Here is a 17,790-nt window from a genome sequence, read left to right on the forward strand (position 1 = left end):
AAGTAAATTTTACTAAGGCAAAATAAAAAAAAAATAAAAAAATATGTGTTTCTGATAACCCAACCAACCCTAGTTTAAGGCCACCAACCCTAAACATTTTTATAAACATTGAAAACAAAAAGACAAGAAATTCTTTGTCATCTTGAACTTCGTGTATGATTAGTATGTCTGCTTTCTTTTCCCAGTGATGTCTGTAACATATTTCACCAAACTATCATAGAAAGGGTAGTTTGACAGACATTTCGTTTGATTTTGGGTTGGAGCAATATTTTTTTTAAAAGGTAAAGATACAAAAGTAAAGTAAAATAAAATCCTAACCTACCTACTCTATTTTCTGAGGCCGTGTTTGATATTGGAAACACACAATTATTTTTTTTTTACACCTAAAGGGTTCTTTCTTTTCACATTATGTAGCTGGCAATGAATTCAGACAGTAACTGACAACATGTTATGTGGAAATAGATTGAGCTACCTTTAGTAATTGGGTGTGAGTATATATATATATATACAGAGGTTCCAAGCTATTAGCTGATTACTGCCAATGACAATAAGTTAACTGTATGTGTTATCATTATGACAGCTAGCAGTACATATGTCCCCGATAATGCGCGAATACAAATGCAGAATACTTGGGTGCATACATACATGTGCAGTGTTCTCTGTGGCTGTAAACAGCACATGCACGAGTGCAAATGCTGCTAAGTTTTGATACTCAAGCTGGCACTTACGCATCGAGGGGTTCTGTTATTATTACATTTGTTTATCCAATAAAGCCAATTTCACACCCTCATCCTATCATGCCCTCATTTGCATATCATTTGCATACATGTATACAATTATGTTTTCAGTATTGCAATGCAGTGCAAATACCACTAGTATGCACACTCACCTGTGCAAGTAATCAGTGGTATATGATATATATTTTATACTACATCAACCATACAAACCAAACTTGAAATTTGAAAAGAAAATAATACTGACAGGTTTAACAGAGGAAAATATACATTTGAAATACAATCTATTCTTTAATACTTTCTACCTGTTCTCAATCATGTAAGACAAAAACACATTAAAACATACTCGTAACTTTTTACTGGAGTACGACTTGCTAATGCCATAAGTTATAACTGGAACTAGATATTTAGTCACATAATTAACAATTTAATTGACATACATATAATGATACATTTCAATATTTCATGTATACTAAACAGTTGAGGAACGTGCATACTAGTAAATACTTCAAATAGTCAAGGAAACTTGTACTATGCTATAAACTCTGCTATCAATAACAAAAGATGATGTTTACTATCCGGGCTATGAAAAAATATGTAAAAAGTATTTCTGAAAACCACCCAAGCGTCAAAGGGTTATACACAGTCGGCTAGTGTCACTTCATCACAATCAGAAATATAACTTTGTTTAGCATGTACAATATATTTTCAGTACACAAAAAAATAAAGTCTATACTATGAAATCTAAAAGATTTTGAGACAGTAGTGCTATCAAAAAGTATTGTGTTTCTATTAACTTTTTCTAAATTCTAAAGTTTCATTTGGATTATGGCGCTGTTATTTGATATTAAGTAGTTACGCATTTGACGTGAGGTACAGACATATTAAGACTTCAACTTAGACTCAATAAAAAAAAGTTAATGATGTTAGAAATGTGTTGACAGCCTTCACAACATATTGCAGCAAAGCAACATTATTCTTATAATCTGTAACCTCAATGAGTCTGACTTTTTAAACCATAAAAACATACACATAAAAATAAAAACAAAATCTCAAAAAATAAATGGTATAGTATGTATATTCTCAAAGATAAACAGTAGCTGTTCTGATCATGAAACTATTGTAATAATGATTATGCCCTAAAAATAAAAACTTTTCGTAAAAAAATTAAATAAATAAATAACCGTTGGTGATACGTGACAATAACAAGACTCGGTAGAAGACTAACAAATGTAGTGCTTTCTGTAACTTTTTACATTTTTTTTCTTAAAATCTGCTAACCAACCAATCCTTCTGAAGTAAACCTGGCAATGAGAAACATAAGAATAAAAGAATGTTGCCTTCATAAATGTTTCTGACACTTCATTATCGCCTTGGGCATTGTGAATATAAGGGAATAGAGATAATCTAATTCCAGACCACTTGGAGGTATTTTCACCTTTTTTTCATCTCATAATCAGATAACACGATAGTTTTCGAAGTGTACTAATCGTGATCAGAAAGGCCGTTGTTTATCTTTTTGTCATTGTCCTCCAGCAGTCATCAAACATTTATGACTAATTCATTTCCTAATTCACTATGAAAGACTATGACAATAAACTGTCCAGTTTATTATTTTTTTATTTTTTTTTACCGGAATTCCATCATGGCCATCACTCACAATTACATCTCATAAGAGTTGGACTGTCTCAAACCAAGGAGAAGTGACTTCACCGTTTTTTCAACCTTGTTTACTGACGAACACAGCTCTGTAAAGAGTACAGGAAGTGCTGTACAAACAGTGTGGTATGAAGATATTACCACTGAGGTATCAAATTATTCATGGTTAGATATCTTATCAACTCCACTTCATAGCTATCAGCATGTTAGCCTTACAGAATAACAACACTTTGTAGACTTTCCATTCCTTGTGCTGAGTGAACAACAAATTATCTAGGGAGTTCATGTTTCCTGTATCATGTTGTTGGAGTAAATTCAATTTCCTTGCTTTCAATTATTTCATTGCTGATAAATTGAAAGGGGGGGGGGGGGATTGGGGGGGCTGCTCAGTAAATTCAAACTTCATTTTTGTAATATCAGCAAATAATATTGTAATTTGCAACGTTTATAATTGTTTATTATGTTTTTAATGTTTATATTCTATATTCTTTGAACTGTGGAAATTCTTAAAAATTATTTTAAAGCCCTTTGTAGCATATTTTAGTTTCTGGTCAACAAGAATATAAATTTTCAACTTTAAATAAAAAAGTGGCTATGAAACACATAACATTTGTTCAAAAATTGTACAAAGCTGAGAAAGTTATAACCCCCCACCTCACTCCCAACCCCAACCCCCACCCCCACCCCATCCTTAACAAGGGTTGTTACTAGAGGGTATATATTATAAGACCAAATAGTATTATAAAAGTATAAACCAAGCTTTACTCTACCTCCTCCATTTTTGTAACAAAGATAAGGAAACCTCCATACGTTGCCTAAACCGACAGCAAAACCGACACAAGACAGAATAAATTCGATTTTACGGTCCCATTTTGGTCGTTTGTAATCTTCACTGTCTTCTCCGGCTTTATCCCCGGGGCTATTAGAATCAGGGTTGCTATCCACTGGCTGATTCAAAGTCACTTTTGCATCTACTGGATCCACAGCCATGATAGTAATTTGTCAAAAGATTTTTAGATAACTGTTTACAACAGGCTACCAGTTGCAGTATGTTCATAAACTTTGTGCACAGCTCGACAGATATTATGAATAATGCGCTATATGAAGAATTTATGTTGCACACATCAGTACTTGGTCAGTTCACAGTAGTAATTTCACCAATTTTTCTTCGCTTAGAGATTCTAGGACTTTGCTCTTCGGATTCTGTATATGTAATGTTGATGTATGTATTTGCAGGCAAGTAATATTAATGTCTAGCCTGTTCCACTGTATAATAGGGGTGTGTGACATACATTTGATGTGGAATGTGGAATGCTGGGAATCCAAGTAATCTGTAGAATTTTACGCTATGTCTTTCTCTATCAGCTCACATCATTCTTCGATCTATATGTAAATATATAGTATGGTCCTGATTCTGCAAATACATATTTCCTCTTGATACATTTTGATTTCATCTAATAAATTATTTATGATCTCATTTTCAACCAACATATAATCTCATAATTCATGTGATGTGATTCCGTGTATCTTTATTTCTTATTTGTCTTTTAAGATTTTATGGAAATTAAAAACTGTTTTTATATAGTTGTTGACTTTCATTTGTAACTACTGAATTTCAGAACTTTACTGAAATTAATCAGAAAAGAATTAAATAATACGTCCTGTGCTGACACTTCTGAATACAATTTTTACGATCTCTTGCGAAAGTTTTTTAAAGTGTTATTATGACATTCCTGCCTTGCAGACAGTCTGTACACATATAAAAAAAATACCATTCTGTCTTTTGTTATGTTCACAAATCAAATTATACATAAAATTAATTTTGTCTTGTGTGCATGATTGCTAAATTTTTTTGACCACAAAAGTTAGAATTTAATGATTTCAACGAAAGGTGTACATGTAGCAGAGAATCTGTTGTTTTTTAAAACCAAAGTGTGCCTTTTTTGTTATTTTTAGCACTGCCATGTCAACATCAATTTGCCTGTTTTAGTAATGAAACATCAAAGTCACATTCAATTGAAATTAGTGGTTGATATAATGTTTGCATTCTCACTGATGTAATACAAAAGAAATTGTATAAATGGCCAATTGCAATCAATATGGGTCTCATTATGCCCTCTTTAGGTACAAATGCAGTGACAGACAAGGAACAATACTTTACTGTGCACAAATTATCCCCATACAAAAAATGACCTCAAAACTCTTTCATTCAGGACATCAAACTCTAAAATATCTTTTCAACAGAAGGAAATGACACTTGACAACACAGGATTTATTGACTTTTTTTACATACTATAAAGTACTTTTTGGAGGTTCGATATCCACAAAGCCAGTGAGTGTGACCTTGTAAGTTATAGTTTACAGTCTCCACACCTTTATGCTATAAATTACTTTTAGGGGTTCGATAATCCACAAAGCTGCTGAGAGTGACCTTAAAGTTTACAGTCTCCCCACCTTTTTATCTGACTCAGTCTTCAAGGTCTTGTGAGAATGTTTACTGTCCTCATGGTCATTCAGGTTGTGGACACACATTGTTTATGTTTTTATTTTTTCACTGTTTGCATGTCTGTCAAATGAAAATGATGAAATAACTTGAAAAGCAGCATTCCACTGGTAAAATAGCAAAGGTAAATTAGTTTTTCGGATTACTATGCAAGCCTTGTACCTTAAGTTTGTAAACAGACCAGTAGACAAGAGTATACAAAAACATGTTGTGCTGTGCTGTGCTGTGCTGTGCTGTGCTGTGTATGATAGTTATCTTATCAAATCTTGTAAGAATACAGCTCTGATATTTTTCTGATGCCAAAATACAGACTCTGTATTTTGTCTTGTCAGAATAGAGCCTTGGTACTATAATCAGCCTCAGTATTTTTCTTTTGTCAGATTAATACAGCCTTGGTATTTTTCTTTCTTAAAATATAGCCCTGGTATTTTTGAGTGTATGTATCTCTGGTTTGACAACATATTCAGAATCATGGTATCTAACTAAGCGTTCCAAAAAAAAAGAAATGTTAAATTTAGAATCCAAGCATTGATGATGCCAACACACTTTTATTGTTTGCTATCTCATTTGTCTCTGTTTCTTGTCAATTTATAACTCAGTAAAATGTACAATTTATTTCATCATTTACAATATAAAAAAATGTCCAATCTAATTTAGATGTCAAGGTAAGCTTTAAGAAGTTGGGAAGAGTGATGGCTTGAATGGAAGGACAGCTGTAAGCAAACACAGAATCTAATTGAAGGTTTCTTAGTGTGTGTACCTACTTTGTCAAAAATCTCCCAAGAAGTGTACATTCATGACAGAATAGGAATAGCAAGAAAACCTTGCCTAGTGTAATATTTATGTCAGTAAATAGACAAAGCTAGAGAAATTAAATGTGAGGTACAATACTAGCACAGGTTTTAGACTACAAAACATCAGGTGTTCGATATTAACTAGTTTTAAACCCTCTACCCTTCTATCATTGAAACATGCATACATCAAAAATCTTGTGTGCTAAAGAGTACAATCTAGTCACATTAACACCATATAATTGAAAAAATCTTTCATTTCTACACCACCTTGAGTGAAATGTTGGTTATATTATCTAATAAAGGTGACAGGTATTTGACAGTTACAAGCACGACAGGAAATAGTCAACCCTCATGGGGGGTTAATGTCTGACTTGGTGACAGCCAAATAGATTTATTTTTCTTTGAATGGGATGCGAAGCAAAGGAGATTACAATGCATTTTATCATGGTTATCAGTATCCTACGGCAACCATTCAGACTTTCCAAGAAATTTGAAAGAAGGCAATATTTTGATGTTGGTCTTTTGTTATCAAATTTTAATGACACGAAAAAGAATAGAAATATAAAATAAAGATCTGAATGCCAATTCATGAGGTTCTAATAATCCCTATCTTCAAAGATTGCTTGGTGAAAGTGATAACAAATGGGGGTTTGATTCCATCAATTTTGGTCACTCTCTCTGACAGGGTTATCAAGTTGTCAAGCTAATATAGAACTATAAAAAAAAAAAATTTAAATTAAAAATATAGAACTACGAAGGCACAACCATGTTGTCACAAAATTAACTTACAGCTAGGCTGTACCAGTCTCCAGCAAAGTATTCTACATAGGAGCAACGTCAAAGATCAATGTAGGATGTAAAACACAATTTCCTTCATTTTTCCCCCTTTTCAAACTCAGTGGATAAATTGATATTATACTATTCACAATACACATCACTTTCAAAATTATGCCATACTAGTAACTCAGATGAAAACACAAGGGTACTTTATTTAGGGAAATTTATATACCTTTATTTTCTTGTCTTACAATTTTATCTCCTATACATGTTCAAAAGAAGACACATCCATGAAAAAATTATAATATAAATCTAAAAAACGTTTTGTCGAATGAAAAGCTTATTTTGATCATACATATACCCATCAACGTATGTTCATATCTTAGGCAGCCTTAGGCCTATTAAAAAAAATTGTGTGGTTCCGATTAAGTTTAGAATAGATGGGTTGGGTAGTTTTTTTATTTTATTTTATAATATTTTTTTTTCATGTGTGAGTGTCGAGTTCAGGTAGTTATGTTTTCTGTTGTTTTCCATATGGTCTCTGTGTTATTGGTTTCTTCCTATCAGATGTACAGCCATTACAGACTGGAAGAACATTTTTATATTGTCTTTTTAAGTTGATGTCAGTTTCTGCATCCACTATTTCTTGTGAGATGTACTTCACAATTTTCGCGATTTTATTATTTTTTTCTTGAATATGTAAAAAAAAAATTAGGTCAGCAGTGAAAAAGTACTAGATGGGGTTGGGTAACCGGAACCAAACAATCTTTTCTTTAGGCCTTATGTCAATCTTTTGACATCTCTGCTGGAAAAGTATGTTATGCTCCATCGGTTAAATATTTTGTTTGCCGTCGGGGCAGACGGGGAAAAAAGCCAATACCGAGATGAAAATACAAAGATAGCATGTCATGTAAAATTCATGTTTCTATTTATTCATTTTTTCTGTGTGCAACTAAAATCTGGAGAAATAGAAATGTCAAAATCCAAATTTTGATAAGCTAAGCAACCATTTAAAAGATATATGTAGATATTTTCTGAAGATATTTGTAAGGTCTCTCCAATTACAATAAATAGTATGAAATATTAGCCTTACATGGCAATTTGAGCAAAATGAAATGTGCTTGTTTTTTCTAAATGTATCAATAAATCTACCTGCATGCAGACGCAGACGGCAAACAAAGAATTTAATTTATGGCGCCTTGTTTATGAAGGTGAGGATTCTAATGAAATCATTTTGTCTTTGGTAGGTTTGTTATTTTATAGTTGTATGTGGGTCATAGTCATTCTTCTGGCAAATATGATTATAACAAATCTAAATTATAAAAAAAATATGACATAATGATAAACTCATAAAAATATACTTTCCTGTGGGAAAAATCGTGTCTGACGGGACTGATTATAACATCTGAATGAGAAGATCATGATAGATAAATATCGTCAAGGGAATACAAATTTCAATCAGATTTAGTGAAATTGGTAAAAAGTTTCATTAATGATTGTCACTTGGGAGAAAACAAACATACCAATACTTTGAATATTTCATGCTTATGTATAGGTCATGAGAGGATAATTGTGTTTTTGGCTCATAAAAATCTCTTTTCTGGTGTTGTTTAATTGGCTTTCATAATATGGTCTCCTAAAGAGTGTCCTGTCTCTTGTAATCTACAACAGCCTCGGTGCACATCAGTAGTGTGCCCTCTAAGCCAATTTGACGCACCACTGACGTGCACAATTTCTAATGACGCACCAAAATTCAGTGTTCCCCTATCTCTTAGTGTGTGGAGACTCACAAAAATTGCCAGTTTTTATCATTTTGACTCACAGCAACAAAATTTGGATCATTAGAGGGTACACTGACATCTGCCAGCATATTACCATATCATGATTTATACTTTGTGTGTCTTTGATTAATCCCTGAGAAAGTTGCACAATGAAAATAATTTCTTGTATGTGTGAATTAATTTTATGTTTTTGTAGGGAAGGACAAGGAATTTATCAGTGGTTGTTATGTGACATAACAGCAATTGTTCTTCATTCTACGTTTTTTTTAAGCCTCTTAATTTAAAGGCCTAATTCTTACTCCCGGGTCAGTGTCTCAACACTTCCTAAGGTGTATCTGGCCATAGACAAACTGTCCACGATCTAGCTAACATTTTCATGTGATCAATACAGTCCCAAAATGCAACTATTTTTAAAAAATAGAGTGACAGATTATTTTCTTACCTGTATATTGATAATATCGTAGTCCAAAACTATGAGATCAAAAATCTGTAATACTCTCTTACATGGCAGTTTCATAGGTGCTCTAGTAATACTAGAGCACCTATGAAACTGCCATCTAACTAGTATGAGATCTGATTCTCATTTACATAAATATGCAGATTAGGGCCTTCAAGCCTGGTTTCTAGTTATTTTGGGTGTCATATTATAGTTGGACTGTTACCTGTTTTTGTTCAGTCACCTTCACCTTGATATATATACATATATTCACATCATATAAATACAATTTTTGTACAATATCTGGTGTTTATCAGTTCCAAAATGGTTGCCATGGCAAAAACACTAAAACTGACACAATGAAATACAATTACAAGGGGAAGAAAATCGTTTACGGCAAAAATACCAAAAGTACTAATTAAAAACAAGTCTTCATCAAAAACTTACTCCCCAAACACTATAAGTGTGCTCTTAATTGGTGTCTAAAATACAGTCCTTCAATTCAGGAGAAAGTTCATGACATAATTCAAACTAAAGACACAAAATACAGCATAAAATGAATATCTACTGGACTATGGGAGGACATTTATGAGACAAGACTAATAGTCACACAGAGTCTAGATGATTTTTTTTTCCATTTTAATAGCAAATTACTATTTGAGCCCAACGGTTGATGGTTAAGGTTAAATGTCAATTTCTAAACAGAATGACCATCTCTAAAAATATGAACTTGAATTGCGTCTATGGAAAACTTCAAAAGTGTGGAGTAAATTGCTAATTGACCTTGAATATGGAGGTCAAGGTCACGGGTAACTATTATCAAAAATCACATCTCTGATAATACTGATGTAGACAACTGAATGGCCTTATGATAAATCTTACAGTTATTGTGCAAATTTCAATTTGAATAGACCTCTAACAATGTGGGAGTACAAACTTAAATGGTGTCTCAAGGTTTAAAATTTAAAAAGTATGATGAGCAATTTCCTATTTAACATTATGAAGGCCAATGTCAATACTTATACATTAGTGTTTCACTTGAAAGTTTACACTTGGTGCAGACATTTGAATGACGTCTTTTAAGATACAAAACTTCCAATGTTATGGAACAATTTCCTGTTTGACCTTGAAGATGAAGGGAAAGGTACAAAAAGATAGATATGGATGTAGACACTTGAATAGTCTTTTTTTTTTGCATTGTAATATTGAAAGACATATTTTGGCAGCTGACCTTGAAGATGGAGGTCAATGTCAAAAGTCAAGGTCTCTTTGGAAAGTTCACCATTGATATTATGTGTTAGAAACTTAAATGGCATCTGAACTAAACTTTACAAGGTATAGGAAAATGTGCAGATTTACCACAAATGTGGTCACCATTTTGCCATAAAGGTCAAGGTTGGGAATTAAATGCTGTGTATAATGTACACTACATAGTGTTCAAAGAAAACAGGTTTATACCAAAAGCAAAAAACTCTTAAAAATGAGAAACAACAAGTGGTAAGCTGTAAACACTCAGGATATCATAAGTGTATACAGACTCACATATTAGCATTAAAATTAGAAATCACATGGATACACAGAAATTTATTGTAGGTAGTAACTTTCAGACAGCACTATAGCTAGCAGCTCTAGGGATCAATAAGGAATGCGACAGCACTGTACTGAATCTATGACATGATTAGCTACTGGGTTGGGCAAGTCATTCACCACCACATACACAACAGTTGTTACATATGTATACACATGAATGTTTATGGCCATGACTGATTCTGCAATGTCACCTTAAGATCAAGGTCATGTTAGTGTATAAAATTATAAATCCAAACAGGTTTTTTACTGCCACACATAACAACATGTGTGTACATTTATCTCAAGTGTACTCAGGCATAGTTGTTGTTGAGTCGTTGCTAATTTTTTGGGGTTCTCTTGTATTATAGGTATATATTACTATACCCCTACTAATTAACAACACCAGTTTTAGTACAGTGCGAGTGACTGCAGACCTAATTCCAAACTCTCTGAAAATGCACATATGCCTTTGACACGCTCCAACCACATTATTTATAATCTATATACATGTGTGACATTATAAAGACAAAGTCTAATCTAGTTTTAGTGCCATTGTACTTTATTGGAGTAAAAATTTCTTAAATTATGCAAAATAATAAATAAAAGTTTGGAGTGATGTGTATACCTGTCCATATCATATCAGGTTATCATTCATTTATGAAAAAAAAAACTTTTATTATAGTGATTTTATTAATTTTTTTACAAAAAAGAAACAAATCCAAAGGGTTATATATAATCATCGTGGTATTTGTTATGACAACATTCAATTTTTACTACTACCACAATACTTAATAAATTGTAAGTCGACTAACAGAGGCACTAACATTCTTGTAACCATGGTTGCCATGGAAACTAAGCAGAGCTGAAATATTTAATTTACAAGGTACACATACAAATTTGCAGGAATTGTTCAAACAAATGATTTTTGAGGCCACACAAGCATAGAAGATCTACTCCCATTTTGCACAGAAAACTGAACAAAAGTGAAAAAAAAGTGAACAATCAAGTGTTTCAGAACAAAGGTCAAAGGTCATGAGAATGCGGTAAAGTATACACACAAGATTTTCAATACTACTTAAGGGGACAAATAATCCAGAAAATGCAAATTACTTTCATGAATAATCTGTCTACAGAGGTTGCACATGAAAAAAAAATGAGCAATTTATTATTTTGAAGGGTGTTACTGCCAACAAATGTATTGTGTGTATTAAAGTAAGATATTTTGAACTAAGTAGACTGGACTGGTCATGAAATCATGCATACAATGTGTACAATGTTTCCTATGGTATGTATAATGTATGTATGGAATTCAAGGGACATACAGTCCTAGTATCTCTGTGATGACACTGACCTTATACATGTATACTTGACCTTTCAGATGTTGAACCTGGAGTCATTTATTAGCAAATACAAAGGAGGGGGGGGGGGGTACCAATAGCCAGCTGTCCGGCTCTGGTAGGGGTGTGTAGCTAGTGCTGGAAACCCCAGGCCCCAATTTAGACCCATTTTCACCATAAACAATACCCCATTTTAGATCATTACAGGTTTTTTAAAGATTAAAGTTTAGACCCCAACACATTTTCCTGAGGAGGCAACATTTTGAGGCAATTAATAGCAGTTATGATTTGATAAGGGACAATGGACCATATTTTAGGCCAAGCAAAATTGAAAATAATGCAAAGCGAAACCCACTTTAGACTCTTCAGCTTGAAAAAAGAACAGATCCCATTTTAGACCAAAAGGCTAGAAAATGAACCCCAAAGGCTGTCACATATATGTATACTCAAATAAGGGGAGTAGCCCTAACCCCCCCCCCCCCCTCCCCATTAAATTTCACCAAAACTTTGTCTTCTTGCACATGTATGTCATAGAACACTGTGCTAATACCAACTTTGAATGAGATCTGTTCAAGCATGTCTGAGTTATGGCTTTGGACATGGAAAATTCACAAACAAAATGGCTGCTAGGTGGCCATATTGGATCGTATCACGACAACAATGAATATGCACATGTATGTCATTTAACACTGTCCGAATAGCAGCTTTGAATGAGATCTGTTCACGCATGGACAGGGAAAATTCGAAAACAAAATGGCTGCTAGGCGGCCATATTGGATCGTATCATAAAACAAATTGACGTGCATATGTATGCCATAGTATGCTGCCCATGTACCAAGTTTGTAAAAAATCGGTCCAGGCATCTCCAAGAAACGGCTGCGGACGGACGGACGGACGGACGGACGGAACCCAATCCATAAGTCCCCGTCCGGACTTCGTCTGGCGAGGACTAAAAATGACAATGGTGGTGGTGTGTCTTGGATGGTGCCATAAAAAAGGCTGTGGTTATGACCATGCACCACTTGGTAATTACTCAGTCAAGCTTCAACTATCTGCATATCTCATTTCTCTTTTTCTCATGCAAAAATGTGTATCATAAACTGATCAAAAGAAAACAAACTCAAAACAAATCAATTATAAGAACTTCTTTTGTACACTACAGAAACTCTGGGGCAGAAAGTTAAAAATATATGTAAGGCCTAAAAAAAAAAAAGAGTTGTTTCTGGTCAGTGCGTGCATCACTTAAATACCCTCGCGGCAGTCTTTTTTTCCTCCCCGTGTTTGTCCAGCCCATGCAGTCTGCAGATCTGTGGGGTAAACACAAAAATAACCCTTCCTACTTCAGTGAAGACAACTGTAGAGCCAATCGTGAACAAGCAAATATCATCTACCCCACATACACAGTTGCTTTACAGTACTAAGTAAAAAGAACAGTAACTGCTATGAATAGTAGATTGAGTGACAGGTTTGTTGAGAATTAATTTTAAAAATTCGCATCGTCGCACCACTTTAGCCAAATGTCCTTACCAGAAGCAATTCTTTTTTTTTTATTGCTATTTTTAAGATGTTACGTTTCTGGTTTTATCACTTTTAAAATTATTTTCAACTTCAGTTTCAACACATTCCCCCAAAAATTATCAAACAACTTTCTTCTTTTTTGTGATTTACAAATTGTAACTTCACGTTAGATAAAGACTAAACACATCCCAGTGAATCCTTTTGAGTTAAAAATCAAATCAAGTTGGTCTAAAAATTATCAGTCTCAAAAGTTTAGGATGCAGAGTTGGTGCATTTTCCAACCAAATAAAATGGTTTGGTACTACTACTACTACTACTACTACTACTACTACTACTACTACTACTACTACTACTACTACCACTACCACTACTGCTACTGCTACTACTACTACTTCTACTGCTACTGCTACTACTACTAGTACTAGTAGTGGCAGAACATGACATACTTAGAGACAAATTAAGACATTACAGAAATGTGACACCACATTTGCAGGGTACTAGCTTGGTGTGGAAATATGATAGCCTTGTATAGGTAACAATCATAGCATTCTTTTACGTACAACGATAACCTCAAAAAACCATTATACTCATTGACAATTACTGGTCTCTTATTCCAGTCTAATCATCACCCAAAACTCTGGTAGCATGAATAGAAATCCTGAATAACTATCCCTAAACCCATTATTCTCCTTGACACACATAACTGGTCTCTTATTCCAGCCCCATCATCACCCAAAACTCTGGTAGCATGAATGGAAATTGTATCTTGATCTAAGTTATCAATTATGTAGAGACATTCTTCATCTGTACACATATATCCCATAAACCATTAATCTTACAATACACCCCCACCCCCACCCCACCCAAACCCACCCCCACCCATAATTAGAAATATGTTTTGATATCAGTAATGCAGATAAATTCTTTCACATTAGGCCTGTAAATTTATTATTTTAAATTGAATTCTAAAATTACCACTTTCTCCCTTGTTCCATAATAATGGTAATAATTTTTTCTTGGGAAACAGTACTTGGGGAAAGAGAAAGAAAGAAAGAAAGAAAGAAAGAAAGAAAGAAAGAAAGAAAGAAAGAAAGAAAGAAAGAAAGAAAGAAAGAAAGAAAGAAAGAAAGAAAAAGAAATATATATACATATTTCTTGAGAAAGTAGTCAATGTGCATGTAGAAGGAAGGAAAATATACTCACATGGATTATATACAAAAGAAAAAATACTTTTGAAAATTGTGTGAACATTTTTTTTACATTATTCATTATTGCCATATACGTCATCATATATTTGAATGATTATAACTGTACTTCTCATAATTAAATGAAATGTTTAAGCATAATATTGAACATGCATATTTCTTGTATTGATATGCTAATTATACTATGAATATCAATTAATCTATGAATATCAATATTGCCCAGGACTCCAGTTATCGTGGGGAGAACCTTAAGCTTGGCATTCACCATCTCAGGGTTCTTATCCTAAGTAAAATCTCAACCATCTATGCTAAAAGTTCATACCACTGGGAGTATCTTACCTAGTTGCAATATTTTTTTAATATCACTTAGTGAGTTTTCATTAATTCATCCACATAACTTTGCAATCTACTTTTCAAACCGTTCTGAATGTTTAAACAAAATGGAGGAATGGTAAAAATAGAAGTGAGTATAAAAGGTTAGTCAGACTGTCACATCAAATCATCAAGGGATATAGAAACACCATTATATCAAGCCTATAACCATTGCCCACTAAAAGAATCTGATTTTATTGTGCTGATTTTTAAAAAGATCTTTTACTATAGGTGTACAGTTGAATGTGAAGCACTATCCTAAATTGCTTTTAGAAGCATACAAACAAAAACCCATTCATGTGTAAATTGTCTGTATACTGTATGAATGCACAGTTCTTGCCACTCACAAAGTTTCACAGTTGAAGAGTTCGGTCAGGTCACACCCTTGTTGTATAAATTTTGCCCCATTTATGGCATTTTTTTTTATGTTTAACTTTCTTCAGAACTTACAAAGACATTTATGAGGCATTATAAAAGAAAAGGAAAGAAAAGAAAAAAGAATTTTAAAAAAAATAATCTAGATGTCATAACACTTAATTCAATGTTAATTAAAACATTTGCAAATATTTACTTATCTTATAATATTAATACTTTTTACCTTATTGTTTTGGAAATAAATGACATGAGAATGTATGAAAGTAAATATTCCTTATAATACATGTACGAGGGGTGTCTTGCATCCAATGTGTGGCTCACATCACAACAAGATTGATGAGTCGAATCGTAAAAAATAAAGCATTAAAATCGTTCAATGTCACTTTTTTCAGCAAGATCTGTAGAATAAATAAATTCTTTTTGAAAAATATATGGTCTTTGTCTTATTCCTTATACAATTCCCCACTTGCACCATGAATCAATCATACATTAAAATCCTGTGTTCTAAAACTCCAAATACCGTGTTATACGTGCCAAATATGTCTTTTACTTGCTTCAATGATTTCAGTGCAAGGTTTTGGTGATCTTGAAGACTAACTAAGGTTATATTACCATAGTGCCTAAGGACACCCAGGGCAAGAAAACCTTTTCTTTGGTACATTTCACAAAGAATGCTGTTGTGTCCTCTGGCCAAGGACGCTACACTTTTTGTACACTGTCAAGTATTGTACTGCTTTGCATGATTCAAGTAAACACCATGCACCCTGGTATTTGTTTGACTGTAGGCTGGCATAAACAATTTATAGATTGACAAAGACTATTGGTTTATATGGGGACATTTAGCTATGTACTTCTGCTGTATGGAAGTTTCTACTTTTTTGGTTCAATACATGTGGGCGTGTCCAAATGTTCAATCACTTCTTACTGACATATCAGAACTAGGTGTATAAAAATCGAAAATATCACAATCAAGATAAGAAAATTTAATTTTGTCTATTTTATTTCCGTTGGTTTGGTGTATACATCTATTCAGACTTTTATTTACTCTATATATCTGTAATTTTGGCTTGTACCATAATTCAAAGTGTAAAACATGCCTTCTGTGAGAAGTAACAAGTAATGGTATAAATTGTAGTCTGGATGCCAACATGGTCTCTGTGAGTGGAGGTGTAAATTGTGATGATACTGTATAGGTACTAGACTATATAAATTGCAGCATAGACAATGCACACTTCACTTGCCGCTTAGTTTACTGACAAAAACTCTCTGTATGCAACATAAGCAAATTGTTTCTTGTGACAGAAACTTGCCAAACAAACGTTAATTTCACATTTCAGTGACCTGCCACTGCCAGTTGCATGTCCTTCCTAAATGTTTATAAACAAAAAAAGTACACAATTTGTTGCAGTTATGTGTTAATGTGCCAGCCAGGCTTTATAGTTTAACATGATTCTATGAATGGTGAGGAACAATCACACACAATAAGACTAATTAAATACTTTAATGTTGATAAACTTCTTGTAAACTTTCCACTTACAATTAGCCTCATAAATATTTACTCAATATACTTTTATTAGTGTCAGTTCTTTTTACCATTCTCATTGATGTGTCCAAATCTTTGATAGGAAGTGTGGTGTCATAACGTTGCTTGTTTTGTGTGGTGGCGGGGGGGGGGGGGGGGTGTTGTTTCCTTTTGGGGGGGATTCTACTGTTGTTGGAGAACTAATATTAGTACTAATATTCTTGAGGTGCATTTTAGTAGCTGGTATTTAATTAATGTACAACATGTATCAAACTACACTATACTGGTACACAATCTCAGTCCACTGGCTTCGTTGAAATGCCATTATTTTACATTACATCTGTAATAGCTTGGACGAAGTAGTTGTAAACTTGTATAGCTGCAGGTTCAAAAATGACCTGTAATCTCATTTTTATGACCTTCTCTCTGAGTCTTAACGAATACATACCAATATATAATAATACCACTACCGACATGTAGAGCACTGGGTGATCCTTTATTTTATAAAATATAAATGACAGTTCAGTGAAACCAGGGCAGTGGTGTCTACAACAAAGACAATTACTCCTTTCAAGTTGTTTATTTGTTTAATACTAATATAGAAAATGGGTATCGTAGGATGCTGTTTTCGTAAAAGGTCAAATTCACTGTCAAGACCTAGCGACCTAAAATTGCCAGTGTCACTGGGAAGACGACAGGAATTTCGTGTGTGAAGCCCATTCCTTCTGTAATGAGCTGTATCAAACTATACTTATAAGTATAGAAGATTTAGTTTGTACCTAACTCATGTACTCAACGCTTTTCACTTACCTCCCCCATTTTTGTAACACAGGTATGGAAACCTCCAAACGTTTCCCAGTCCGACAGCAAAGCCGATACATGATAACATGAATTCTGCCTTGTTACTCCATTTGGGCCGTTTGCCTTCGAATTCATCGCCACTTTGGCCGCCACCCTTCTTGCCATCGACATGTACATCTACTTCGTCCAAGGATCTCGGTTCTTTACCTTTGTCATTCATTATTAATAACAAAATGTACCGTTACTGCGTTAGTTTTCAAAGTGAAGTTATTACTTTACACGGCAGTAACTCGATGTAAGAATTCGAGACTGAAGGTTGAGAAGCCAAAACTCGCTAAGGTTTCAATATCACTCGTCACACCGTTAATAGTATACTATAGTACGTGATAGATATAAAGTTACACCGA

General features: G+C 33.7%; 1 protein-coding gene across 2 annotated transcripts in view; it reads right to left on the bottom strand.

Moving 5' to 3' along the window:
* The window catches only part of LOC144434016 (sodium- and chloride-dependent GABA transporter 2-like), a 47,802-nt gene extending 30,073 nt beyond the window's left edge, over positions 1-17,729 (bottom strand). Inside the window, exon 1 of one of the 2 annotated variants that reach the window (XM_078122498.1) lies at positions 17,393-17,729. In XM_078122498.1, coding sequence (XP_077978624.1) covers positions 17,393-17,603 — 211 coding nt within the window. In that variant the 5' untranslated portion in view covers positions 17,604-17,729. Of the gene's footprint in view, positions 1-3,163; positions 3,248-17,392 lie in introns of those variants that run through there. The other variant, XM_078122568.1, reaches the window with a different exon arrangement.
* Positions 17,730-17,790: the final 61 nt, after the last annotated feature.

Source organism: Glandiceps talaboti, chromosome 1 (assembly GCF_964340395.1).
Source record: "Glandiceps talaboti chromosome 1, keGlaTala1.1, whole genome shotgun sequence".
NCBI lineage: Eukaryota > Metazoa > Hemichordata > Enteropneusta > Spengelidae > Glandiceps > Glandiceps talaboti.